The sequence below is a fragment of the Engystomops pustulosus genome, chromosome 7, assembly GCF_040894005.1.
Source record: "Engystomops pustulosus chromosome 7, aEngPut4.maternal, whole genome shotgun sequence".
NCBI lineage: Eukaryota > Metazoa > Chordata > Amphibia > Anura > Leptodactylidae > Engystomops > Engystomops pustulosus.
This window is the reverse complement of record NC_092417.1, coordinates 11,681,043-11,707,173: the sequence shown is the minus strand read 5'-3', so window position 1 is coordinate 11,707,173 and position 26,131 is coordinate 11,681,043. Positions and strand designations below refer to the sequence as shown.

General features: G+C 49.6%; 1 protein-coding gene across 3 annotated transcripts in view; it reads right to left on the bottom strand.

Annotated features, from left to right (window-relative positions):
- The window catches only part of LOC140069272 (NACHT, LRR and PYD domains-containing protein 3-like), a 62,103-nt gene that overhangs the window by 12,247 nt on the left and 23,725 nt on the right, over positions 1 to 26,131 (bottom strand). For 2 of the 3 annotated variants that reach the window (XM_072114760.1, XM_072114759.1), the window contains exons 2-5: positions 21,211 to 21,288; positions 10,554 to 10,717; positions 1,939 to 2,110; positions 945 to 1,010 (exon numbers count right to left, since the gene is read on the bottom strand). In XM_072114760.1, the coding sequence (XP_071970861.1) occupies positions 945 to 1,010; positions 1,939 to 2,110; positions 10,554 to 10,717; positions 21,211 to 21,235 (427 nt within the window). In that variant the 5' untranslated portion in view covers positions 21,236 to 21,288. Of the gene's footprint in view, positions 1 to 944; positions 1,011 to 1,938; positions 2,111 to 10,553; positions 10,718 to 21,210; positions 21,289 to 25,656; positions 25,701 to 26,131 lie in introns of those variants that run through there. The other variant, XM_072114761.1, reaches the window with a different exon arrangement.

The following is a 26,131-nucleotide window of genomic DNA, read 5'->3' as shown; positions in this document are numbered from 1 at the left end:
TGGCCCCTTCTTTGGCGAACGGTGAAGGTATCAGTTCGATATGTAGGGAGCACTGAGTAATGAAGCCCCTGCATAACTTGTCCTCAGCGTCATATTTGGAGGGCATGGAAAGACGCAGCCTGGGTTAAGCAGTTGATGATGCAGCCGTAGTAGCGGGTGTTACCATAGTACGCAGGTCCTGGGTAGCCAACAATTGCTGCAGGGTGGCGGTGAGTTGTCCAAGTTGCTGTCCTTGCGCCGCTATCTGGTGGTAAGATCAGCCAGTTCTGGAAGCGGAAACTTGGCCAGATCCATGGCCAGATCTTACTGTCAGGATCAGTGGTAGTGGATCCTCTGTACCACCATAGACGATGACGTAAGCCGACACCTGGGACCAGAGTCTAAGTGGACCTGGCTTCCACCAGAACCCGCCACAAAGCAGGTTGGGCTTGTTGCGGCGTGGTACCACCAGGTCGTTCCACAGGCGTGACTTTGTCCGCGGTGGCGGCCAAGGAGAAGTACAAAATCGTAAGGTAAACTCGTGGTCAGGGACAGGCAGGAGGTAGAGACAGACAGCACAGGATCAGAGTCAGGGGCGTAGCAGAAGGTCAGGACGGGCAGCACAGAAGTGAAGTCAGGAACGGAATCGAGGTCACAACGGGAAATCAGGATAATCCCACAGGCCATCAGACAAGCTTCTCGAAGGCTATGAGGTACAAATTTCCGGCAGGGAACACAGGAAGGGGCTGGGAATCTATCAGGGAAGGCGGCTGGCCAGCGCCAATTAAAGGCCCGCTGGCCCTTTAAATTTTACAGAGCTGGTGCCCTAGGAGGCGGGGACGCGGGAGACGTCATGAGGTGATGAGGTGAGTGGCGCAGCGAGCGACATGGAGGTACGCGGGTGCGCCTGCGACTCGAGATATGGCGAGCATTATTACAATAATATTTATATAATGTGCACTTACCTTTGAGCTCTGGGGGAAGGTGATGTCCCTCTTTATCTAGTAGAATTTGTTCCACCAGACTTTCACCTAATAACAAATGACAGATTTATAAGATTTTTTTTATGTAAAGACCTCATCAGTGCTGGATGTACATAAAGTCTAAAAAATACATTGTGGTCCTAAACCTTAAAGACAATGGCCCCCTGGTGGTATGCAGGCTGCCTCATTGGCTGATCCCCCAAAGCATTCCAGACTCTTTTTGTAGATAACATGGTGTTCTACACAGGTTATAGGTAACAAGTTCTAGCTGGCAGTTCAGAGAGCGTATTAATTGTGTTCTGACATTACAGAGCTGAGGGCTACAAAGAAGAACACAGTCTGCAGACTGCTACTGCATGGCAGAAGAAAAGAGTTCCAGCCCCAACATTAAAGGGGATAATTTGCACCAAATTATCAGTCTTGGAATACAAGAATTGCCTGCTACCAGAGATGGATATGCAATCTGCGGTTATTGCTGCTAGCTCTTGGACAATATACAAACTGTGAGAAGGAACTTGCCATTTTCCTAGTGCTCCCTCGTTTACCATTATCAGCCAGGAGCACCCAAGGAGGAACCTTACACCATAAGAAGCATTTCAGGGTCCAGAAGTAGCCTAGCCAGTCTCCAGACCTGAACCCAATGGAAAACCTTTGGAGGGGGCTTAAAATCAATATTCTACAGTGACAGCCTCAAAAACTGAAAGATTTGGAGAAGTTCTGTATGGAGGACTGGGCCAAAATCCCTGCTGCAGTGTGTGCAAACTACAAGAGGTACAGGAAATGTCTTTGTAATTGCAAACAAAGGTTTCTGTACCAAATTTCTTTTTTTTTTTTTTTTTTTTTAGATTTTCTCACTTATGGTTGGAGTGCACCATTCATTCTTTGGGTTGGAAAACTTATTTTCCCCAAGACATCACTTGGAATTATGCAAGTAAAATAAATGAAAATACGCACAGAGATTCACTATTATTGTTACCTCTGTGGATGAGCTCCTCCAGTACAGCGCCCAGGGTGTAGGAGCCGTAATCCTTCCGTAATACATGTAGACTGACCCACAACGTTATCACAGCTTCTCTTCCTCTACGGAAAATATCCTGGACTAAAATCCGGGCCAAGAGTTTTCGATCACGTTCTAGACTGTGGTATTTCTAGAAGATAAGATCATACATAAGGGTCATAGGCAACTATTTCATGTCAGATTTACTATATTGTGTTCACCAGGAGAAAATAATATATATAATGTAATATATATGTGTAATATTTGATGAGATAATTCGACCTGAATCCACAAGTAAAAGTCACATTATTTCACATGTAACAACCCGCATGATATCGAACTGTCAGCCTAAGCATCAGTATTGCAGCATCATGTGTGATCAGACCCTCAAGGGTAAAAGTACCTATAGGACCAGAAAAAATAGTAAAAACAAGTCAATTTAAATAAAATTTAGGATTCACATCACCCTCCCCCTTTCACTATAACACATAAAAAAATAAATAAAATATAAAAACTATTATACGCCGCGTTGAACCCTGTAACAGAAAACAGCATCTCTACTTTTTTACCATTTAGTCACCCATAAACATTTTATCAAAAGTTTTATCAAATGTGCATATAGGTCCTAAATCGATATCAATGAAAACTTTGGCTCATCTTGCAAACAATGACTCATTATACAGCTCTGGATACGAGCATCTGAAAATGGTGAAAAGCAGTGGCGTAACTAGAAGCTGATGGGCCCCAGTGCAAAGTCTGTGCCAGACCCCCAACTTTAATGTATGGTTTATAGGAATAGTCTTTTCATATGGGAAAGTGAGCCCTTATGGGCCCTCTAAGCCTCTTAGGCCCGGGTGCGACTGCACCCTCTGCACCCCCTCAAGTTACGCCCCTGGTGAAAAGGCAATGTTTAGAGATGAGCGAACATACTCGTCCGAGCTTGATGCTCGTTCGAGCATTAGCGTACTCGAAACTGCTCGTTGATCGGACGAATACTTCGCCCGCTCGAGAAAATGGCAGCTCCCGCCGTTTTGCTTTTTGGCGGCCAGAAACAGAGCCAATCACAAGCCAGGAGACTCTGCACTCCACCCAGCATTACGTGGTACCCTTACACGTCGATAGCAGTGGATGGCTGGCCAGATCAGGTGACCCTGGAATAGACTAGCCCCTGCCCGCGCTGCTCGGATCATTCTCTGTCTGGATGCCGCTAGGGAGAGAGCTGCTGCTGGTCAGGGAAAGCGTTAGGGTGTTCTATTAGAATAGTGTTAGGCAGGAGTGATTCTACAAGAACCCAACAGTCCTTCTTAGGGCTACAATAACGTTATACTTTTTTTTTTTTTGTTTGCTTGTGGCTGGGCTTGCTGGCACTAGTAGTGCAGCTAGTACCATATTGTGAGGAATTAGCAGGGGGACTTGCTACCGTTGTGTTTAGCTCTTAGTGACACACATATCCACCTCAAACACCAAAGTGGGAAAATTTATTAGGGGTTTGATTTCAATTAGGCACAGTCTGGCAGTTTCTTTTTATTTTACGTTTATTTTTTTAATAACTCAGCGTCATCTCATCTGGCATAGCAGTGTGCTTTCATACTTGGCTAGAAAATAGCCATAGCAATAGGATAGCATTGTTTGGTTTTAAAAACTAAAAAACACAAAAAAAAACTAAAAAACACAAAAAAACACAAAAAAAAAGTAAAAAAAAAATTAAAGTTATAACTTTCATTTTCAAAATGTTTAACCCGAGGGCTAGGGGTAGAGGACGAGGGCGGGGACGTGGGCGTCCAACTACTGCAGGGGTCAGAGGCCGTGGTCCTGGCCGGGGTGAGACACCACCTGCTGATGAGGGAGCAGGGGAACGCCGCAGAGCTACACTCCCTAGGTTCATGTCTCAAGTTACTGGGACTCGTGGTAGAGCACTGTTGAGGCCAGAACAGTGCGAACAGGTGATGTCGTGGATTGCCGACAATGCTTCGAGCAATTTGTCCACCAGTCAGTCTTCCACGCAGTCCACCCATGTCACCGAAATCGGCACTCCTCCAGCTCCTGCACCTCAGCCTCCTCCCCCCCAGTCTGCCCCCTCCCAGGAAAATTTGGCATTTGAACCGGCATACTCTGAGGAACTGTTTTCTGGACCCTTCCCACAGTCACAAACCACTTGTCCGGTTGCTGCTGAGCAATTTTCCGATGCCCAGGTTTTCCACCAGTCGCAGTCTGTGGGTGATGATGACCTTCTTGACGTAGTGGAAGAAGTGTGTAAAGAGGTGTCCGACGATGAGGAGACACGGTTGTCAGACAGTGGTGAAGTTGTTGTCAGGGCAGGAAGTCCGAGGGGGGAGCAGACTGAGGGATCGGAGGATGATGAGGTGACAGACCCAAGCTGGGTTGAGAGGCCGGGTGAACACAGTGCTTCTGAGACGGAGGAGAGTAATCGACCAGAACAGGTTGGAAGAGGCAGTGGTGGGGCCAGACGGAGAGGCAGGGCCAGAGCAGGTGCATCAGCGCCAAATGTGTCACGTAGTGAAGCTCCCGTGGCGAGGGCTCCCGCGGCGAGGGCTAGATTTTCAGAAGTCTGGAGGTTCTTTAAGGAAACACCGGATGACCGACGGACTGTGGTGTGCAAACTTTGCCAAACCAGGATCAGCAGGGGTTCCACCACTACTAGCTTAACTACCACCAGTATGCGCAGGCATATGAATGCTAAACACCCCACTCAGTGGCACCAAGCCCGTTCACCTCCGGCCGTGCACACCACTGCTCCTTCCCCTGTTTCAGCTGATAGTCAGCCCCCTGCCCAGGACCCTGGCACAAAAACCCCATCGTCGCCTCCACGATCCTCCACAGCATCCACCAGCGTTCAGCTCTCCATACCCCAGACGCTGGAGCGGAAACGGAAATATAGTGCAACCCACCCGCACGCCCAAGCCCTTAATGTCCACATCTCCAGATTGCTTAGCCTGGAGATGCTGCCCTATAGGCTAGTAGAGACCGAGGCCTTTCGCAACCTCATGGCGGCGGCCGCCCCTCGGTATTCGGTCCCCAGCCGCCACTACTTTTCCCGATGTGCCGTCCCAGCCCTGCACCAGCACGTGTCAGACAACATCATCCGTGCCCTGACCAACGCCGTTTCTGACAAGGTCCACCTGACCACGGACACGTGGACGAGTGCTGCCGTGCAGGGCCACTATATATCGCTGACGGCACATTGGGTTAACTTGGTGGAGGCTGGGACCGAGTCTAACCCTGCGGCTGGTCATATACTGCCGACGCCGAGGATTGCGGGGCCTACCTTGGTCCAGGTCTTTCAGGCCTACTATGCCTCCTCCTCCTCCCACCCCTCCTCCACCTCCTCCTCCGAACTACCATCCGTGGGCATGCCGCCATCAGTCGGTAGCTCTAGGCACAGCAGCAGTGCCGTCGCTAAGCGACAGCAGGCGGTGCTCAAACTGCTGAGCCTAGGCGATAAAAGGCACACCGCCCAAGAGCTATTACAGGGCATCACGGCGCAGACTGATCTGTGGCTGGCACCGCTGAACCTGAAGCCAGGCATGGTTGTGTGTGACAACGGCCGTAACCTGGTGGCGGCTCTGCAACTCGGCAGACTGACACATGTGCCATGCCTGGCCCATGTGTTAAATCTGATAGTTCAGCGTTTCCTCAAGACATACCCCAATCTGTCTGATTTGCTCGCGAAGGTGCGCCGCATCTGTGCGCATTTCAGGAAGTCCAGCACAGATGCTGCCACTCTCAGGGCAGCGCAGCGCCGCCTCCAACTGCCCGCTCACCGACTGTTGTGCGACGTGCCCACGAGGTGGAATTCAACACTGACCATGTTATCCAGAGTTTACCAGCAGCGCAGAGCGATTGTAGACAGATGTCAACTTCCACCAGAACTGGTAGTCAGGTCAGTCAGCTTCCTCAAGTCTACAATGAGGAGTGGACGTGGATGTCTGATATCTGTCAGGTGCTGAGTAACTTGAGGAGTCAACACAGATGGTCAGTGGCGACGCCGCCATCATCAGCCTCACCATCCCGCTGCTTGGCCTGTTGAAAAACTCTCTGGTCAGCATGAAGTCGGAAGCTTTGCGCTCGTCACAAGAGACGGGGGAAGAAGATTCCCTTGTTGATAGCCAAAGCACCCTTAGGTCTGTTTCTCAGCGCATATCGGAGGAGGTGGAGGTGGAGGAGGATGAGGAGGAAGAGGAGGAGAATGTTGGCGAGACACAAGAGGGGACCATTGTTCAGTCCTTCACTGTTCAGCGTGTATGGGCAGAAGAAGAGGAGTTGCAGGAGTTGGAGGAGGAGGAAATGGACAGTCAGGCCAGTGAGGGGAGTGAATTCTTACGCGTTGGTACTCTGGCGCATATGGCAGATTTCATGCTAGGCTGCCTATCCCGTGACCCTCGCGTTCAAAGAATTTATTCCAGAACAGATTACTGGGTATTCACTCTCCTGGACCCACGGTACAAGCAAAATCTTTCCACTCTCATCCCTGCAGAGGAAAGGAGTGTGAGAATGCATGAATACCAGCAGGCCTTGGTGCACAAGCTGAAACAGTATTTCCCTTCTGACAGCGCTAGCGGCAGAGTGCGTAGTTCTGCGGGACAAGTAGCGAGGGAGAGTAGGCGAGCAGGTAGCTTGTCCAGCACTGGCAAGGGTACGCTTTACAAGGCTTTTGCCAGCTTTATGTCACCCCAGCAAGACACTGTCACCTGTCCCCAGTCTCGGCAGAGTAGGGCTGATCTTTACAGAAAGATGGTGAGGGAGTACGTAGCTGACCATACCATCGTCCTAAATGATCACACAGCTCCCTACAACTACTGGGTTTCAAAGCTGGACATGTGGCACGAACTGGCGCTGTACGCCTTGGAGGTTCTTGCCTGCCCTGCCGCTAGCGTGTTGTCCGAGCAGGTTTTCAGTGCAGCTGGTGGCATCATCACCGATAAGCGTACACGCCTGTCGACTGACAGCGCTGACAGGCTGACGCTTATTAAGATGAATAAAGCCTGGATTTCTCATAATTTCCAATCTCCACCAGGTGAAGGAAGCTCAACCTGAATAATTTATGCACTCCTCCTCCTCCTCATTTTCCTCCTTCTCCTCCTCTTTGTACACTAAAGCAGAAGAAACTGGCTATTTTTGACAGGGCCCACTGGCTCTAGCTATAGTACTTTATGCATTTAATTTTTCTGGAGGGCCACCTACCCGGTCCTCTGTTTTAAAAATTTCTTGGGAGTGCCACATACAGGCACTCAATCTATTTAATTTTTCTGGAGGGCCACCTACCTGCTCCTCTGGTTTGAAAACTTTTTTGGACTGCCACATACAGGCACTCAGTCTATTTCATTTTTCTGGAGGGCCACCTACCTGCTCCTCTGGTTTGAAAACTTTTTTGGACTGCCACATACAGGCACTCAATCTATTTCATTTTTCTGGAGGGCCACCTACCTGCTCCTCTGGTTTGACAACTTTTTTGGACTGCCACATACAGGCACTCAGTCTATTTCATTTTTCTGGAGGGCCACCTACCTGCTCCTCTGGTTTGAAAACTTTTTTGGACTGCCACATACAGGCATTCAATCTATTTCATTTTTCTGGAGGGCCACCTACCTGCTCCTCTGGTTTGAAAACTTTTTTGGACTGCCACATACAGGCACTCAATCTATTTCATTTTTCTGGAGGGCCACCTACCTGCTCCTCTGGTTTGAAAACTTTTTTGGACTGCCACAAACAGGCACTCAGTCTATTTCATTTTTCTGGAGGGCCACCTACCTGCTCCTCTGGTTTGAAAACTTTTTTGGACTGCCACATACAGGCACTCAGTCTATTTCATTTTTCTGGAGGGCCACCTACCTGCTCCTCTGGTTTGAAAACTTTTTTGGACTGCCACATACAGGCACTCAATCTATTTCATTTTTCTGGAGGGCCACCTACCTGCTCCTCTGGTTTGAAAACTTTTTTGGACTGCCACATACAGGCACTATCCAAATTAAATTGTCTCCATAGCAGCCTCCACACGTTGTCTCCATTGCTACCTCCAAAAGTCGTCCATATAGCTGCCTCCATACATCGTCCCCTTATCAAACGAGGTGTGTCAGGCAGAAATTTGGGTTGTTTTCATGGATTCCACATTAAAGTTGTTAACTTTGTCGCCACCCTGCTGTGTTATCCACAAAATATACTGGCAAACTTTTATCATTTACCAATATTATTTCAGCGCTTCTTGCCCATCTGTTTACATTCCCCTCGCCCGCCATATCCTAAACTTATAAGAACGCTACTACACTTGATCTTATACAAAAGGTTCTTAGAAGTGCTGTTTGGGGAGTAGCCTAGAGACAGGGGCTTGGATTGGCGAAAGCTCGCCTGGCAGCGGAGCGCCAGCTCCATGCGCATCATGCGCTTCTTGCGCATCTGGTTACATTCCCCTCACCCGCCATATCCCAAACTTATAAGAACGCTACTACACTTAACTTGGTGCAGGCTGGGACCGAATCTGACCCTGGGGCTGGTCATATACTGCCGACGCAGAGGATTGCGGGGCCTACCTCGGTCCAGGTCTCAAAGGCCTAGTATACCTCCTCCTCCTCCCACCCCTCCTCCACCTCCTCCGCAATTACCATCCGTGGCCATGGCGCCATCAGACGGTAGCTCTAGGCACAGCAGCAGTGCCGTCGCTAAGCGACAGCAGGCGGTGCTCAAACTGCTGAGCCTAGGCGATAAAAGGCACACCGCCCAAGAGCTATTACAGGGCATTCCACATCAAACTTGTTAACTTTGTCGCCACCCTGCTGTGTAATCCACAAAATATACTAGCAAACTTTTATCATTTACCGATATTATTTCAGCGCTTCTTGCGCATCTGTTTACATTCCCCTCACCCGCCATATCCCAAACTTATAAGAACGCTACTACACTTGATCTTATACAAAAGGTTCTTAGAAGTGCTGTTTGGGGAGTAGCCTAGAGACAGGGGCTTGGATTGGCGAAAGCTCGCCTGGAAGCGGAGCGCCAGCTCCATCCCAAGATCCAACTAACATAGTTTTAACTGCAGCACCTTTAATCTACTACTAGTTCACTGCCTCCATACATGGTCCCCTTATCAAACGAGCTGTGTCAGGCAGAATTTTGGGTTGTTTTCATGGCTTCCATGTTAACTTTGTCGCCACCCTGCTGTGTAATCCACAAAATATACTGGCAAACTTTTATCATGTACCGATATTATTTGAGCGCTTCTTGCTCACCTCCTTTGGTTCCTCTCTGCCACCCATTGGTTTGAAGCCTGAGTCCATTTAGGGTATGTCGCCATGCCACTCTCTAGCCTGCTGCTGCTGCCGCTGCCTCTGCATGAAGTCCCCTATAGTGTCAGGGTCAATTATTGGATGTTTTAGATGCTATCTAGCTTCATTCTGTCACTCTGTCATGGCCATGCTGTTGCCCATAATTTTGGCATAATGGTGCGATTAAGCAGCCTCAGAGGCATCCATGCATGCTGCCCCTGCTGTTTCCTGTCCATTTCCGTGGTGTTTCCATCCTTTTCTGAGGTTCCCAGGTGTTTGGCCAAGCTTCCCTGTGCAGAGCCTTGGTCCCCTTGAAAAATGCTCGAGTCTCCCATTGACTTCAATGGGGCTCGTTATTCGAGACGAGCACTCGAGCATCGGGAAAAGTTCGTCTCGAATAACGAGTACCCGAGCATTTTAGTGCTCGCTCATCTCTAGCAATGTTTTTACATAAAAAAAAGATTACATTTAAAAAAAAAATCGACTAAAACATAATAAAACCTATATAGATGTTGCATCACCGTAATCACGCCGACCCGAAGAATAGTGGGGAGTTGTCATTTGGATCTCAAATTGAAAACGCTCAAAAGAAAATGAACATTTTTTTGTGAATTTCACTGCATTTGGAATTTTTTTTCCAGCTTTCTAGTACACTTAGGCTTCATGCACACGAACATATAAAGAACTTATAAAAACGGCCATATATTAGGCCGGAATTTGGCCCCATTCATTCCAATGGGCAATTCGGCCATTCATGTACATGGGCGTATTGTCCACTGTACCAAACCGTACTTTAAGTGGGATATAAAAAACATAGAGCATGTCCTATTTTCCATGGTATTTCTGTCCGTATGCCTCACAGAAGTCTATGGAAATGTAAAAAATATGTGCTGCATATGTGCTGTATATGTCTGTGCACCGTATGCTGCCAAATGTACGTGCAGCATCCAGAAAGACCCATTGGCCAGAACCCCATATTTTACACGGATGTGGTACCATATGGTGCTATACAGGTGAAATACGTCCTTTATTTTTGGCAAGAATACAGCCGAATATACAGAACAAAAGACACCATACAGCTGTGTGCAGAAGTACAATTTGTTATGAAAAAACAAGTTCGCATACAACTCTGTACATGGAAAAATAAAAAAGTTATCATTTTTGAAGATAGGGAGTAAAAAATCAGAAAAAAGAAAAAAATGGAAGGTTCTAGGGTCAAATATTAGCAGCTGCCCTTTACTGAATTATTTCCTTGTAATCTGCTCCTATAACACAGGGGACACCTGTATATAACACTGGCAGATCGTGACCTCTCACCTCCAGATCTGGAATATTTCGAGAACTCAATTCACACAGCAGTGACATACATCTCGGGTTCTCCAAAATGTAGTGAAGATCCTCCTGGAAATATTCATACGTCATCCTCAGGACATGATGTGGATAGCGACAAAGCTGCTGGTAAAACTGCCGGGTCTCATCATCTAGGAAATGAAGAGACACAAGAATGAAATCTTATGGTAGCATTGTATGGAGAAAGTTCCACTTCTGGATCATTACAGAACATTCAACTAATGATTAGTGATAAGTGGACCCATTGAGGATCAGTTTTGGACGAGTTCGACCAAATCCCAAACTAGAGGTAACTGAGGTAACGCCTGAAGCTGAGGTAACGCCTGAAGCTGAGGTAACGCCTGAAGCTGAGGTAACTCCTGAAGCTGAGGTAACTCCTGAAGCTGAGGTAACTCCTGAACCTGAGGTAATACCTGAAGCTAAGGTAACACATGAAGCTGAGGTAACTCCTGAAGCTGAGGTAACACCTGAACCTGAGGTAACACTTGAACTCCTGAGGTAAAACTTGAACTCCTGAGGTAATACTTGAACTCCTGAGGTAATACTTGAACTCCTGAGGTAATACTTGAACTCCTGAGGTAATACTTGAACTCCTGAGGTTGCGGTTGTTAATGGCAGGGAACTGATGAGCTGAATAGGCCTATATGTGTGTGGCCTAAAGGTGCTGCAACAACCTCGCCGATGCAATGGCGAGGGAGGGTTTGCGAATACGTCCCACCTGCATGTAATCACCTTACACTACATGGTCCTGAGAGGACATAGGGGATATTGCAGTGGTGAATCCTGCCTGGCAAGGCAGAGGTTAAGTATTTTGTATGATGCAAGATGCTGTTGTCCAATGATATGTGTTACATCCTGTGCTCTGTAAGCTGAGATGTGATTGGAGGAGCAGCCACCACCTGACCAAAGGGAGGTAGTAAAACCTCTGGCCAGGAATGTTCTGGATGATTATTCTAGTGTGGAATCCTAGAGATTAGTGAGTGAGTGAGAAATCTCTGTCTAGCCCATACCAGAGCAGGAAGAGCTTAGCCCCTGCCTCTGAAGAGTGGAGCATTAGACTAGAGCTAGTGTAGTGAGGAAAAGGGGTATCATCTTACCTTTGAAGGTGATACCTGAAGCCCTACAGGACAAGCTGGAGCTTCCTACCAGGACACAGCTGCCTCCCAGCCTGCCCTCTACATCCAGGCTGGTGAACTATCTCCTGAGGCTCCCTCCAACTCACATCTCGGCACCCTACCTACCTGTTTTAGGCACGTTTGCTGCGGTTCCTGCCGGTTGCAAATAAAGAACTGTAAGTTGTTTTCTTCAACTTCTGTCTCCGTCTGGTCCCTGCTAATACGGCTGCCTTCATCACCGGCACCCTGTCCATCACCCAGAGACTCACACTCGGGACATTAAGGGGTTGCCCCAGGGAGATCCGCTATAGCAGCCGCTCCCTCATCTTTTCTTGCCAACACCACCCCGCTGGAGACCTGCCAGGCTGTAGGACAGCCCTCCGGTTACCCCGTACCAAGCACCGTGACAATAGCGTGCTTAGGCCGCAACCGCCAGCCACTCCGGTACCGCGGGCCCCGGCTGACTCCAGGCCTCACCGCAAAGGGCTAGGCCCCGGTGGGGGATGTTGCAAGTGGCGTCACGAACAGGATATATACTTCTGTGCCTTATCCTGGCACTAAAGACTGTACTTTATTAAGAAAAAGACTGTGCTGCCTAACCCTGCTGCCATCCGGGTTTAGGCCCAAGTATTTGTGTGTTTCTACATTGAACTTTATACTGCTGCCATGTGCTGTCGAGCGCCGCTCCAGCACTCAAGAGGTTAATTCCTGCAAGAACTGTGTCAGCTCTGCTACATCCGGCGCTGCTGCGCCTGAAGCATTTACCTCAGAGGCGTGTGGCGCAGCAAGTATTTCAAGCCCGCCAAATCTTGACTGGCGGGAACTCCAGAGGCGTCATTAGGCTCCGCCCCCTGCGCGAGTGGCGCGAAGCACCGTGGAGGAGGAGCTGGAGCGTGTGCGGCCGGCAACGAAGAGGGTTAATCGGCCATCTTGGATTTCGGCGCAGGCCGCGCCTGAAGCCTGCCAGCAGCGTGCGCCTCATCCGGAGTTCGGGCGCACGTGTCCTGCCACTGGAGGAGAACACCGCTGAGCATCACTGAGCCCTGCTGCCTGCCGGACATCGGGAACGGAGACCTTCGTGTACCGGAGCTGTCCTGTCACCGCGGCTGATCCTGAGTGAGTACCGCTGGGGAAGTTAAAGGGGGGTAGAGATTGTTTCCGACGCTAGGTTATTGGCTCACCTCCCAAGGAATAGTGACTGTGTCTTAAAGTGCCCACGTCCCATTCTAGCCATCGCCCCTAGCAACGGACATTGTATAACCCTACAGGCTTCCCTCAGCTAGGCCAGGCATGTCCGCCCAGGACGAAGATACTGGACTGGCGCAAGTCCCGTCCCCTGGTCCCTCCTCAGGGTACCGGAGCATGTTAAGTCCTCCAGAGAGTCCCTTCAGCCCTGCTACAGCTAGTGTCCCTGGGACTCCCACCATGATGCCTCTGACTATGCCCTACTATCTGGGGGCCCCCTGGTTACCCTACTACGAGGGAGAATCACATACTCTCCCTGAATTCAGGGACAAGTTGTTAGCCACCTTCGCCTTGCTCCCATTCACAGAGGAACAGAAAGTGGGCATCCTCATCGGGCAGTTGAAAGGACCCGCTCTCCGGGAAGTCAAGTCCTGGCCCCGAGAACAGTGTCAGAATGTGGTCCAGATTCTTGATAGGCTACGTAACACCTTTGACAAGTGTACTGTCTCCGAGTTGAAGCAGAAATTCTTCGGGAAAAGACAGAAGCCCCAAGAGTCCCTCCGAGACTTTGCCCTCTCCCTACAGGAGACATGGAAGGCCATCACCTACCTTGAGCCCAAAGACGCTGAAACCTCTGATCAAACCTTAAGGGAACAATTTATTAATGGACTTGTTGATAGAAATCAAAGGTGTCAACTAAAGATCATCTCTTCTCAACATGCCCAGGCCTCCTTCCTTGAGTTTAAGGAAATTGCCATTGACATATTAGGGGACCGACCGCCTACTGGACCGCAGAAAGAGCCTGAATCCGTGGAAATGGAGGAATCTGCTCTAGCTTGCTATCCAACGCAGTCGACATCACCTACTCCTGCGGCTACGGAAGTTGCTGACTTAGCAGGACAGGTCTCTAATCTGGCGGACACCCTGCATAAAATCCTCGATCGGTTGACCCAGGTGGAAGTGACTGTCTCCGCTATGAGGAGGAAACCTCCAGAGAACCTGGTACGGTCAGCTACTCCTCGTGAATCTCCGACTAAACAGCGCCCAAAAGAAGCGAAGTCGTTAAGCACCTGGAGTCAGAAGAAACCCCGTCAGCGGTGCAGCTACTGCCATAAATATGGGCATGAAGAGAATGACTGTCGTCAGTTAAACGACAAACCCTTGGAGCTAAGGGACGACCTCCAAGGGAAGAACTTGTAAGTCCCCGAGATGCTAACTGGATGCCCAGGTTCGTGGGGACTCGCCCCATGGTTCATGTAACCATCAATGGAGTTACCCTACCGGCCTTAATTGATACCGGCTCTCAAGTGACCACCCTCCGGAGTGCGGCCTTCGAGAAATGCCGAGGAAAAGCATCCTTAGTCCAGCCTCCCAAGGCTTACTTGAACATTATTGCTACGAACGGAAAACCCGTTCCCATCCGCGGCTACTGGGAGCCCACGCTAACCATTGGAGACACTGAGTTAACCAGACAGGGCGTCGTGGTGACACGTGTGCCCGAAAACGGTAACTTCTCCCTGGTACTGGGTACCAATGTCCTCCGCAACTGCTACCCTGAAGTGCTGAAGGCTCTCCACGACTCCCTGCCAACAGTGCCCAACGGTTCCCGGAAGGTAATTCAGGAGACTATGCAGGTTCTAGCGGCGCAACAGAAGTTTGCTGGCCCTAATGGAGAAATCTGCAGAGCCCGGATCAAGGATCCCTAACCTGTCCGCCTTCAACCTGGGACTGAGACGTTAGTATGGTGTCGAGCCTGCATGGGCGTCCAAGGTCAAGACTACCAGGCGATAGTAGAACCTCTACCAGCTGATGAAGACCTGCCCATTCTAGCCGCAAGGAGCCTAGTCACGGTATCCCGAGGACAAGTACCCATTCGACTACTAAATGTGGGAGACTCCCCAGTGGATCTGAGAAAGTACCAAGCCGTAGCCACCCTCTTCAGTGTCCATCCTGAAGACTTGGTGGAAACCTCTCTGTCTGCCTCCCAACAGTTGGAAGTGAAGCAAGGTGCTGAAGATGAGCCTGCCGAGCAATCCTGGTGGCTTGAGCTCAATATTGGAGACGACGATTTTACTCCTGCAGACCAAGTACAAGGTGTCCTGGATGTCGTCATGAAGCACCACTGGGCCTTCAGCAAACACCCACTGGATTTTGGGCAGACTACTCTGATCCAACACACCATCCCTACTGGCTCTCATCCTCCTATCAAGGAACGATACCGGCCCATACCTCCAGCCCGCTACCAAGAGGTGAAAAAGCTGGTACAAGAGATGAAGACAGCCAACGTTATCCGGGAGAGTCACAGCCCATGGGCTGCCCCGCTGGTCCTTGTGAAGAAGAAGGATGGAACCCTTCGATTCTGTGTTGACTATAGGAAAATCAACAATATCACCCACAAGGACGCCTATCCTCTGCCTCGAATCGAGGAATCCCTCGCAGCCCTAGGGTCAGCTGCCTACTTCTCTACCCTGGACCTGACCAGTGGCTACTGGCAAGTGGCCATGGCGCCCGAAGACCGAGAGAAGACGGCTTTCACCACCCCAATGGGCCTGTTCGAGTTCAACAACATGCCGTTCGGGCTATGCAACGCCCCAGGCACATTTCAACGGCTGATGGAGAGATGTTTGGGTCATCGCAACTTCGAGACCGTCCTGCTATATTTGGACGACATCATCATCTACTCCAAGACTTATGAAGACCACCTCCACCATCTGGCTGAAGTCTTCCAAATCCTGACCCAACATGGGTTGAAGGTCAAGCCATCCAAGTGCCACCTGCTACAACCTAGTGTCAAGTACCTGGGACATGTGGTGAGCGCTCATGGAATTGAGCCAGATCCAGAGAAGATTGCAGCTGTCCACGACTGGCCTACCCCATCAACCGTACGGGACATCAAAAGCTTCCTGGGATTTGCCAGTTATTACAGGCGTTTCATCCCGAAGTTTGCCCAGCTGGCGGCTCCCCTGCAAGAGCTTCTAAGGGGCCTGCCAAAAGAGAGCCAACGTTCCCGAGTATCCATTGAGTGGACGGCCGAACGAGAAGCTGCCTTCCAGATGCTCAAGCAACGGCTGACTGAACCTCCGGTGTTGGGATATCCAGACTATAGTCTGCCTTTCACCCTATACACTGATGCCAGCAAGCAAGGTCTAGGGGCGGTATTATCCCAGCTCCAAAACGGAACTGAAAGGGTCATAGCCTACGCCAGCCGTTCCCTCCGAGAACCGGAGCAAAACGACCAGAACTATAGTTCCTTCAAGTTGGAGTTTCTGGCGTTAGTCTGGGCTGTGACCGAAAAGTTCAAGGACTATCTAGCTGCATCATCTTTCACTGTCTTCACAGACAATAATCCTTTGGCGCATCTGAACACCGCACGTCTTGGAGCACTGGAACAACGGTGGGCCTCCAGACTTGCCAATTTCAGCTTTACCATCAAGTACCGGGCTGGTAAGACCAATGACAACGCCGACGCTCTGTCCCGTCTCCCTGACCAGTGGGAGGGACCCTCCACGGATGCTCAGTGGGAAGATGTCGAGATGCCAGCATTCTATGCCCGGTTTGTGCGTCAAGATGCCCAGAGAGTTTACTCCCTACCGACAGAGGCAGCGCCAGCTACTCCTCAAGAAGAGTCAGAGCCCCCTGCGGAAAAGGATCTCTGGATGAGTCTTCAGGCTGATAGCCGTGCCATAGGAGAAGTAATGGACTATCTCTCTAGTGGGCGAGTGCCTGAAAGAATCCGGCGCAGAAGAGCTGATGGAGAACTGTCTCAATTGTGGCGCCAGAGAAAGACTCTGAGCATGCACCAGGGTCTGCTAAAGAGAAGAACTCTGGACCCTATCACTTATGATCGGATATACCAGATTCTGATTCCCAGGAGGGACGCCAAGATAGTACTGGAAATGTACCATGACCAGTCTGGACACTTTGGCGCTCAGAAGACTGAAGCCACCCTCCGAAGGCGATTCTTCTGGGTCAACATGAAGTCCGACATTGAAGCCTGGTGTCGAGAATGCCCGGCCTGCGCCATCGCTCGAGGAGAGCGACACAATCAAAGGGCCCCTCTACGTCCCATTGTGAGCCAACGGCCCTTGGAGATCCTGGCATTGGACCACGTGAAGTTGGAGCCCAGCAGATCCGGTCACAGTTATGCTCTTACGATCATCGACCACTATACCAAATTTGTGGTTGCAGTACCTGTCAGAGATCTGTCTGCAAGGACTACCGCAGCGGCCCTGTGGAAGAGCTTCATCCTCCCCTATGGCTGTCCGGACCAGATCCTTACAGACCAAGGAACAGCATTTGAGTCCCAAGTCTTCCAGGAGCTGTGTACTCTATATGGCTGCAAGAAGCTGAGGACCACAGCCTATCATCCCCAAGGCAACGGGCTTTGTGAAAAGATGAACCAGACTCTAATCAATATGCTGAGGACTCTGACCCCTGCAAAAAGGGCTGACTGGCCAAAGCTGTTGCCCGAATTGGTGTACCTGTACAACAATACCAATCATTGCTCCACAGGGTACACCCCGTACTATCTGATGTTCGGGAGACACGGCCATCTCCCTGCTGATATGACCTGGGACATGGAGTCCCCTGATTCCCAGTCTTTACTCCCCCAGACTGACTGGGTTCACGAACACCAGAGGCGCCTGGCGGATGCCAGAGAAGTTGTGGATCTGCGGTTGGAAGAGGCCCGAGAGAAACAAAAAAGGGACTTTGATCGTAATGCCTGTGCTGAGCCTTTTGCCCCAGGAGATCGAGTGTGGCTGCGCAACAACCATCCTACCAGTAAGCTAGATGGGCGTTGGGAGCGTGAGCCATACCTAGTTAGGGACAGTCTCTCCCCTGAAGTCTACGAGATTTCAAGAGGAGACCGTCCATCACTCCGGGTACATAGGAACCGGCTGAAGAGATGTCTTCGTCCTTTTGCCCCTATGTCTACACCTCTCACCTCGTCCCCCAACTTACAGACCTCCTTGTGTTCGCCTACCCCCAGTTTCTTGGAACTTGTGACTGTGCCTCAATTCTGTTTTGTTTCCACTCCAGTAAGAGGTACCTCGGAGAGACCATCATCCCCACCGCAGTCTCCAATACTGCTGCCTGTGGAGGATGATCCGGCTCCACTGTCTGCAACCCCTGAAGCATCAGAGGCAGCTGAGACTCCGACTCCAGCGCCTGACTCAGAGGACGACGATGAGGAGGTTGTTATCTTCTCTAGGCCGGAACTTCGGAGGTCTCAAAGGGAGACAAAAGGTAAAGCTCCTGCGTACCTGCAGGAGTACCAGCTGGTGACACGCAGAAGCAGGAGGCAGGTACGTTTTTCTGACACCGAAGTACTTACCACCGAAGAAGATGCAGAGTAACCCCTGAAGGGCTGTAGCCCACTTCAGGTACTGTACATATTGTATATTTCTGCCTAACCCTATAGAGCCAGAGACTTTCCTGAGACTCTTACCCTTATTTATCTCAGTCAAGAGACATACCTTGAACTGATTATTGTCATGTGCTATGATAGCACCTCTTCCTCTGCCACAGCAGAGATTTCTTCAAAGGACTCTGTCCCTCTCCAAATAGAGGAGACCCTTTGCATCTCAGTGCACTTTTCCCCCACATCAAGGGCTGTACCCAGAAGATGGACTTTGTCAGTAGAGACCTTCTGAGAGACTTTTTGCCAGATACTTCAGGGAAAAGTTGCCATGTAATTTATTATTATTTTGCACTTAATGCCTTCCTTTTTAGGTACGGACATTATGTTTGCACTTCCATGCCTTTTCTTTGCAGGAAAAGAGACATTTGCTATTCTGCTACCCTGAGTAGCCTATCTCTGTAACGTTTGTAACGTTCAAGATGTGTACCCATTGGGCTCCTAAGCCAATGTGAATTAACCTGTTTGCACACTGTCAGAAGATATGCCAGTAGTCTGCATTAACCCTTTCATAGGCTTTTCAGGTTGTAGTGTGGCTGTGTCGGACCGTCTCTATGTAGTACAATGTTTTATTGTGTCACATATGCCAATGTATGCATATATACACTATATAATTGCCGCCAGGGAAGAAGCGTTGATAAAACAAATATACAGGCCTTGGTGCAAGGAGTGGATTACAGGACATGACACCACACCTTTCCTACTGTACAGTTCGGTTTAATGGCGTCAGCGACCAACTGTCATACAGCTATATGTTTTTGTCTCAGTCCGACACCAACCCAGGTGCCTGTCTCCAGGACCATGGGCGGTTTGTCCCTACATCTCACATAGCCTGCACTTCCCAGAAGTGCCTTTAGCCCCCTCTGTGCCCCAAAACATCTGTAGTCGAGCCGAGGGCGGCTCTTTCAATTGCCCCCGGGGTATGCAACACCCTCGCCGATGCAATGGCGAGGGAGGGTTTGCGAATACGTCCCACCTGCATGTAATCACCTTACACTACATGGTCCTGAGAGGACATAGGGGATATTGCAGTGGTGAATCCTGCCTGGCAAGGCAGAGGTTAAGTATTTTGTATGATGCAAGATGCTGTTGTCCAATGATATGTGTTACATCCTGTGCTCTGTAAGCTGAGATGTGATTGGAGGAGCAGCCACCACCTGACCAAAGGGAGGTAGTAAAACCTCTGGCCAGGAATGTTCTGGATGATTATTCTAGTGTGGAATCCTAGAGATTAGTGAGTGAGTGAGAAATCTCTGTCTAGCCCATACCAGAGCAGGAAGAGCTTAGCCCCTGCCTCTGAAGAGTGGAGCATTAGACTAGAGCTAGTGTAGTGAGGAAAAGGGGTATCATCTTACCTTTGAAGGTGATACCTGAAGCCCTACAGGACAAGCTGGAGCTTCCTACCAGGACACAGCTGCCTCCCAGCCTGCCCTCTACATCCAGGCTGGTGAACTATCTCCTGAGGCTCCCTCCAACTCACATCTCGGCACCCTACCTACCTGTTTTAGGCACGTTTGCTGCGGTTCCTGCCGGTTGCAAATAAAGAACTGTAAGTTGTTTTCTTCAACTTCTGTCTCCGTCTGGTCCCTGCTAATACGGCTGCCTTCATCACCGGCACCCTGTCCATCACCCAGAGACTCACACTCGGGACATTAAGGGGTTGCCCCAGGGAGATCCGCTATAGCAGCCGCTCCCTCATCTTTTCTTGCCAACACCACCCCGCTGGAGACCTGCCAGGCTGTAGGACAGCCCTCCGGTTACCCCGTACCAAGCACCGTGACAATAGCGTGCTTAGGCCGCAACCGCCAGCCACTCCGGTACCGCGGGCCCCGGCTGACTCCAGGCCTCACCGCAAAGGGCTAGGCCCCGGTGGGGGATGTTGCAAGTGGCGTCACGAACAGGATATATACTTCTGTGCCTTATCCTGGCACTAAAGACTGTACTTTATTAAGAAAAAGACTGTGCTGCCTAACCCTGCTGCCATCCGGGTTTAGGCCCAAGTATTTGTGTGTTTCACCGCAAAGGGCTAGGCCCCGGTGGGGGATGTTGCAGTGCCACCACCTCAACCACCACCTTGGACACTCATCTCTTCCTTAGAGTTCTCTCCAATAGATTCTGAACTTCCAATTGAGAGCAGATGGGTGAGGAGTGATAACTTTCGCTCCCTCACCTGGCAGAGTGCCTCGGCCCGGATGAGAACAAGCAAACTGAAAGGTGAGTAGAGTTCTTGTTTTTAGTTTCGGGGCATTGTGTGACAATGTTATTGAGAATTTGAACAGCACTTAATCCCATAAAAATAGAGATTAAAATATAGATTTTGTTTGTACTCTTACATAAAGGTGAATCAATGTCACCATATCAGCCAAAATGTTCTTAGATCACTTAGACAATTAGTGGGCAATGTGTTTGGAGGACTTTATACCAAGCTCCTTACAGGGGGTTTTTACTCTGCATATGCTCCACCACAAACTATCTCCTATCCTCCTTTATGCCATCTTTCAGCGTACTGGGCAGCATCTGGCATTGATAAGAGCCGGGCCTGACCACCAAGATAAGGGTACAGTTCACAACAGATGAACCCAGTCTATTAGGGTTCAATCGCTACTTAAAGAAAATCTACTTTAAAAATCCAGCATGATAACCCTGTCAGAAAATGTAAAATTATGTTGACTGGTCATCAATGGATGTATGAAGAGGGGTCAAGGACTGAGACCTTATCATACACTGCAGGTAATTTACACCTATCGCTATGACAACTGGAGATGTATAACATGGCCGCCTGTTATGTCATGCTGTTAATAACATTAGCTGTAAGAATAGATTCTACATAACACACATAGAGAACCTACACCGAATATAGGACCCGGGTCACAGGACAGAAGATAGGACAGAAAGGAGTCCTTACCATCACCGGGACGTAGGACGTTCATTTCTGCAGCTCGATACAAGATAATATTCCTGCCGGATGAAATAACTTTATTACCTGTAAAATAAGAAAGAAAGAATTTTTATATTCTATAATTTTATAATATTAGAAAAGCCGCAGTTATAGTCTATACAGTGACATATATATTTTGGGACATACAGCGATGTGAGCCATCAGCGCGGTTAGTAGAGGACCATAGAGGGTGTCAGCTGTAATGATGTCCCCACCTTGTGACCAGCCACAATCGCTCAGCAGTTTCCGTCAGCTCCATAGAAATTAATAGAGCAGAACGGTCATGCGCGGCCACCTGCTCCATTAGTCTGACGGAGCGACGAGGGGTCCCTAGGACAGCATTGAGACCCTCACCGATCAGCAAGTTAGGCTCTGTCCCGTTTTGTTCGTGGAAAAACCTGTCATAACAAATAAGCCTCCCTATTTACTCCCATATTTTGTGTCACCCCTCATCCTCATAGACTGTAAGCTCTTGGGTCCCCCCTCATCCTCATAGACTGTAAGCTCTTGTGTCACCTCTTCATCCTCATAGACTGTAAGCTCTTGTGTCACCCCCTCATCCTCATAGACTGTAAGCTCTTGTGTCCCCCCTCATAGACTGTAAGCTCTTGTGTCACCCCCTCATCCTCATAGACTGTAAGCTCTTGTGTCCCCCCTCATAGACTGTAAGCTCTTGTGTCACCTCCTCGTCCTCATAGACTGTAAGTTCTTGTGTCACCTCTTCATCCTCATAGACTGTAAGCTCTTGTGTCACCCCCTCATCCTCATAGACTGTAAGTTCTTGTGTCCCCCTGATCCTCATAGACTGTAAGCTCTTGTGTCACCCCCTCATCCTCATAGACTGTAAGCTCTTGTGTCCCCCCTCATAGACTGTAAGCTCTTGTGTCACCCCCTCATCCTCATAGACTGTAAGCTCTTGTGTCCCCCCTCATAGACTGTAAGCTCTTGTGTCACCTCCTCGTCCTCATAGACTGTAAGTTCTTGTGTCACCTCTTCATCCTCATAGACTGTAAGCTCTTGTGTCACCCCTCATCCTCATAGACTGTAAGTTCTTGTGTCCCCCTGATCCTCATAGACTGTAAGCTCTTGTGTCACCCCCTCATCCTCATAGACTGTAAGCTCTTGTGTCCTCCCCGTCATCCTCATAGACTGTAAGCTCTTGTGTCACCCCTCATCTTCATAGACTGTAATCTCTTTTGTCACCCCCTCATCCTCATAGACTGTAAACTCTTGTGTCATCCCCTCATCCTCATAGACTGTAAGCTCTTGTGTCACCCCCTCATCCTCATAGACTGTAAGCTCTTGTGTCACCCCCCTCATCCTCATAGACTGTAAGCTCTTGTGTCCCCCTCATACTCATAAACTGTAAGCTCTTGTGTCAGCCCCTCATCCTCATAGACTGTTAGCTCTTGTGTCCCCCCTCATCCTCATAGACTGTAAGCTCTTGTGTCACCCCTCATCCTCATAGACTGTAAGCACTTGTATCACCCCTCATCCTCATAGACTGTAAGCTCCTGTGTCACCCCCTAATCCTCATAGACTGTAAGCTCTTGTGTCACCCCCTCATCCTCATAGACTGTAAGCTCATGTGTCACCCCCTCATCCTCATAGACTGTAAGCTCTTGTGTCACCCCTCATCCTCATAGACTGTAAGCTCTTGTGTCCCCCTCATCCTCATAGACTGTAAGCTCATGTGTCACCCCCTCATCCTCATAGACTGTAAGCTCTTGTGTCACCTCCTCATCCCCATAAACTGTAAGCTCTTGTGTCTCCCCTCATCCTCATAGACTGTAAGCTCTTGTGTCACCCCTCATCCTCATAGACTGTAAGCTCTTGTGTCACCCCTCATCCTCATAGACTGTAAACTCATGTGTCACCCCCTCATCCTCATAGACTGTAAGCTCTTGTGTCACCTCCTCTTCCTCATAAACTGTAAGCTCTTGTGTCTCCCCTCATCCTCATAGACTGTAAGCTCATGTGTCACCCCCTCATCCTCATAGACTGTAAGCTCTTGTGTCACCCCCTCATCCTCATAGACTGTAAGCTCTTGTGTCACCCCTCATCCTCATAGACTGTAAGCTCTTGTGTCCCCCTCATCCTCATAGACTGTAAGCTCATGTGTCACCCCCTCATCCTCATAGACTGTAAGCTCTTGTGTCACCCCCTCATCCTCATAGACTGTAAGCTCATGTGTCACCCCCTCATCCTCATAGACTGTAAGCTCTTGTGTCACCCCTCATCCTCATAGACTGTAAGCTCTTGTGCCCCCCTCATCCTCATAGACTGTAAGCTCATGTGTCACCCCCTCATCCTCATAAACTGTAAGCTCTTGTGTCTCCCCTCATCCTCATAGACTGTAAGCTCTTGTGTCACCCCTCATCCTCATAGACTGTAAGCTCTTGTGTCACCCCCTCATCCTCATAGACTGTAAGGTCTTGTGTCCCCCTCATCCTCATAGACTGTAAGCTCTTGTGTCACCCCTCATCCTCATAGACTGTAAGCTCTTGTGTCACCCCTCATCCTCATAGACTGTAAGCTCTTGTGTCCCCCTCATCCTCATAGACTGTAAGCTCATGTGTCACCCCCTCATCCTCATAAACTGTAAGCTCTTGTGTCTCCCCTCATCCTCATAGACTGTAAGCTCATGTGTCACCCCCTCATCCTCATAGACTGTAAGCTCTTGTGTCACCCCTCATCCTCATAGACTGTAAGCTCTTGTGTCACCCCCTCCTCCTCATAGACTGTAAGCTCTTGTGTCCCCCCTCATCCTCATAGACTGTAAGCTCTTGTGTCACCCCTCATCCTCATAGACTGTAAGCTCTTGTGTCCCCCTCATCCTCATAGACTGTAAGCTCATGTGTCACCCCCTCATCCTCATAGACTGTAAGCTTTTGTGTCACCTCCTCATCCTCATAAACTGTAAGCTCTTGTGTCTCCCCTCATCCTCATAGACTGTAAGCTCTTGTGTCACCCCCTCATCCTCATAGACTGTAAGCTCTTGTGTCCCCCTCATCCTCATAGACTGTAAGCTCTTGTGTCACCCCTCATCCTCATAGACTGTAAGCTCTTGTGTCACCCCTCATCCTCATAGACTGTAAGCTCTTGTGTCCCCCTCATCCTCATAGACTGTAAGCTCATGTGTCACCCCCTCATCCTCATAAACTGTAAGCTCTTGTGTCTCCCCTCATCCTCATAGACTGTAAGCTCATGTGTCACCCCCTCATCCTCATAGACTGTAAGCTCTTGTGTCACCTCCTCATCCTCATAAACTGTAAGCTCTTGTGTCTCCCCTCATCCTCATAGACTGTAAGCTCATGTGTCACCCCCTCATCCTCATAGACTGTAAGCTCTTGTGTCACCCCCTCCTCCTCATAGACTGTAAGCTCTTGTGTCCCCCCTCATCCTCATAGACTGTAAGCTCATGTGTCACCCCCTCATCCTCATAGACTGTAAGCTCTTGTGTCACCCCCTCATCCTCATAGACTGTAAGCTCTTGTGTCACCCCCTCATCCTCATAGACTGTAAGCTCCTGTGTCACCTCCTCATCCTCATAGACTGTAAGCTCTTGTGTCACCCCCTCATCCTCATAGACTGTAAGCTCCTGTGTCACCCCCTAATCCTCATAGACTGTAAGCTCTTGTGTCACCCCCTCATCCTCATAGACTGTAAGCTCATGTGTCACCCCCTCATCCTCATAGACTGTAAGCTCTTGTGTCACCCCCTCATCCTCATAGACTGTAAGCTCCTGTGTCACCCCCTAATCCTCATAGACTGTAAGCTCTTGTGTCACCCCCTCATCCTCATAGACTGTAAGCTCCTGTGTCACCCCCTAATCCTCATAGACTGTAAGCTCTTGTGTCACCCCCTCATCCTCATAGACTGTAAGCTCCTGTGTCACCCCTCATCCTCATAGACTGTAAGCTCTTGTGTCACCCCCTCATCCTCATAGACTGTAAGCTCTTGTGTCCCCCTCATCCTCATAGACTGTAAGCTCTTGTGTCACCCCCTCATCCTCATAGACTGTAAGCTCCTGTGTCACCCCTCATCCTCATAGACTGTAAGCTCTTGTGTCACCCCCTCATCCTCATAGACTGTAAGCTCTTGTGTCACCCCTCATCCTCATAGACTGTAATGCCAGTGCTGGGTTTACAATCCTTCATCCTGGGGGTAGATTTACTTGACAGATAGTGATGCCAGTACCAGGCAGAGGGATACAATTGCAGCCCTCCTTCCCCACTAGAGTAGTGCACCGCAGCATGAGAAGCTTCACCCCCCTTCCCCCCCTCCATGAGACCCCCCCCCCTCCAGAACTATGGGTGGTCCAGCCTGGGTAGCCTAAAGGCAGGGCCGCCGTGGGGTCGTCAGTGACCGCGCAGCTTTGAAGAGCGAGTAGTAAATACATTATTATCCTACCTCCCTTTCTATCAGGCCGGAGAAAGGGGGAGGGGTGTACACAGCACATCCGACATGTAGCACTCAGGGCGGGTCACATACATGAATACATCTCCCCCCTATGTGTGAACACCTCCTAATGACCTCAATAGACACCTCAGCTGCTGCAGAACATCATAATGCACATCTCAGCTGCTGCAGAACATCATAAAACACATCTCAGCTGCTGCAGAACATCATAATAGACACATCAGCTGCTGCAGAACATCATAATGCACATCTCAGCTGCTGCAGAACATCATAATAGAAACATCAACTGCTGCAGAATATTGGAATACACTCCTCAGCTGCTGCAGAATATTGGAATACACTCCTCAGCTGCTGCAGAACATCATAATGCACATCTCAGCTGCTGCAGAACATCATAATGCACATCTCAGCTGCTGCAGAACATCATAATGCACATCTCAGCTGCTGCAGAACATCATAATGCACA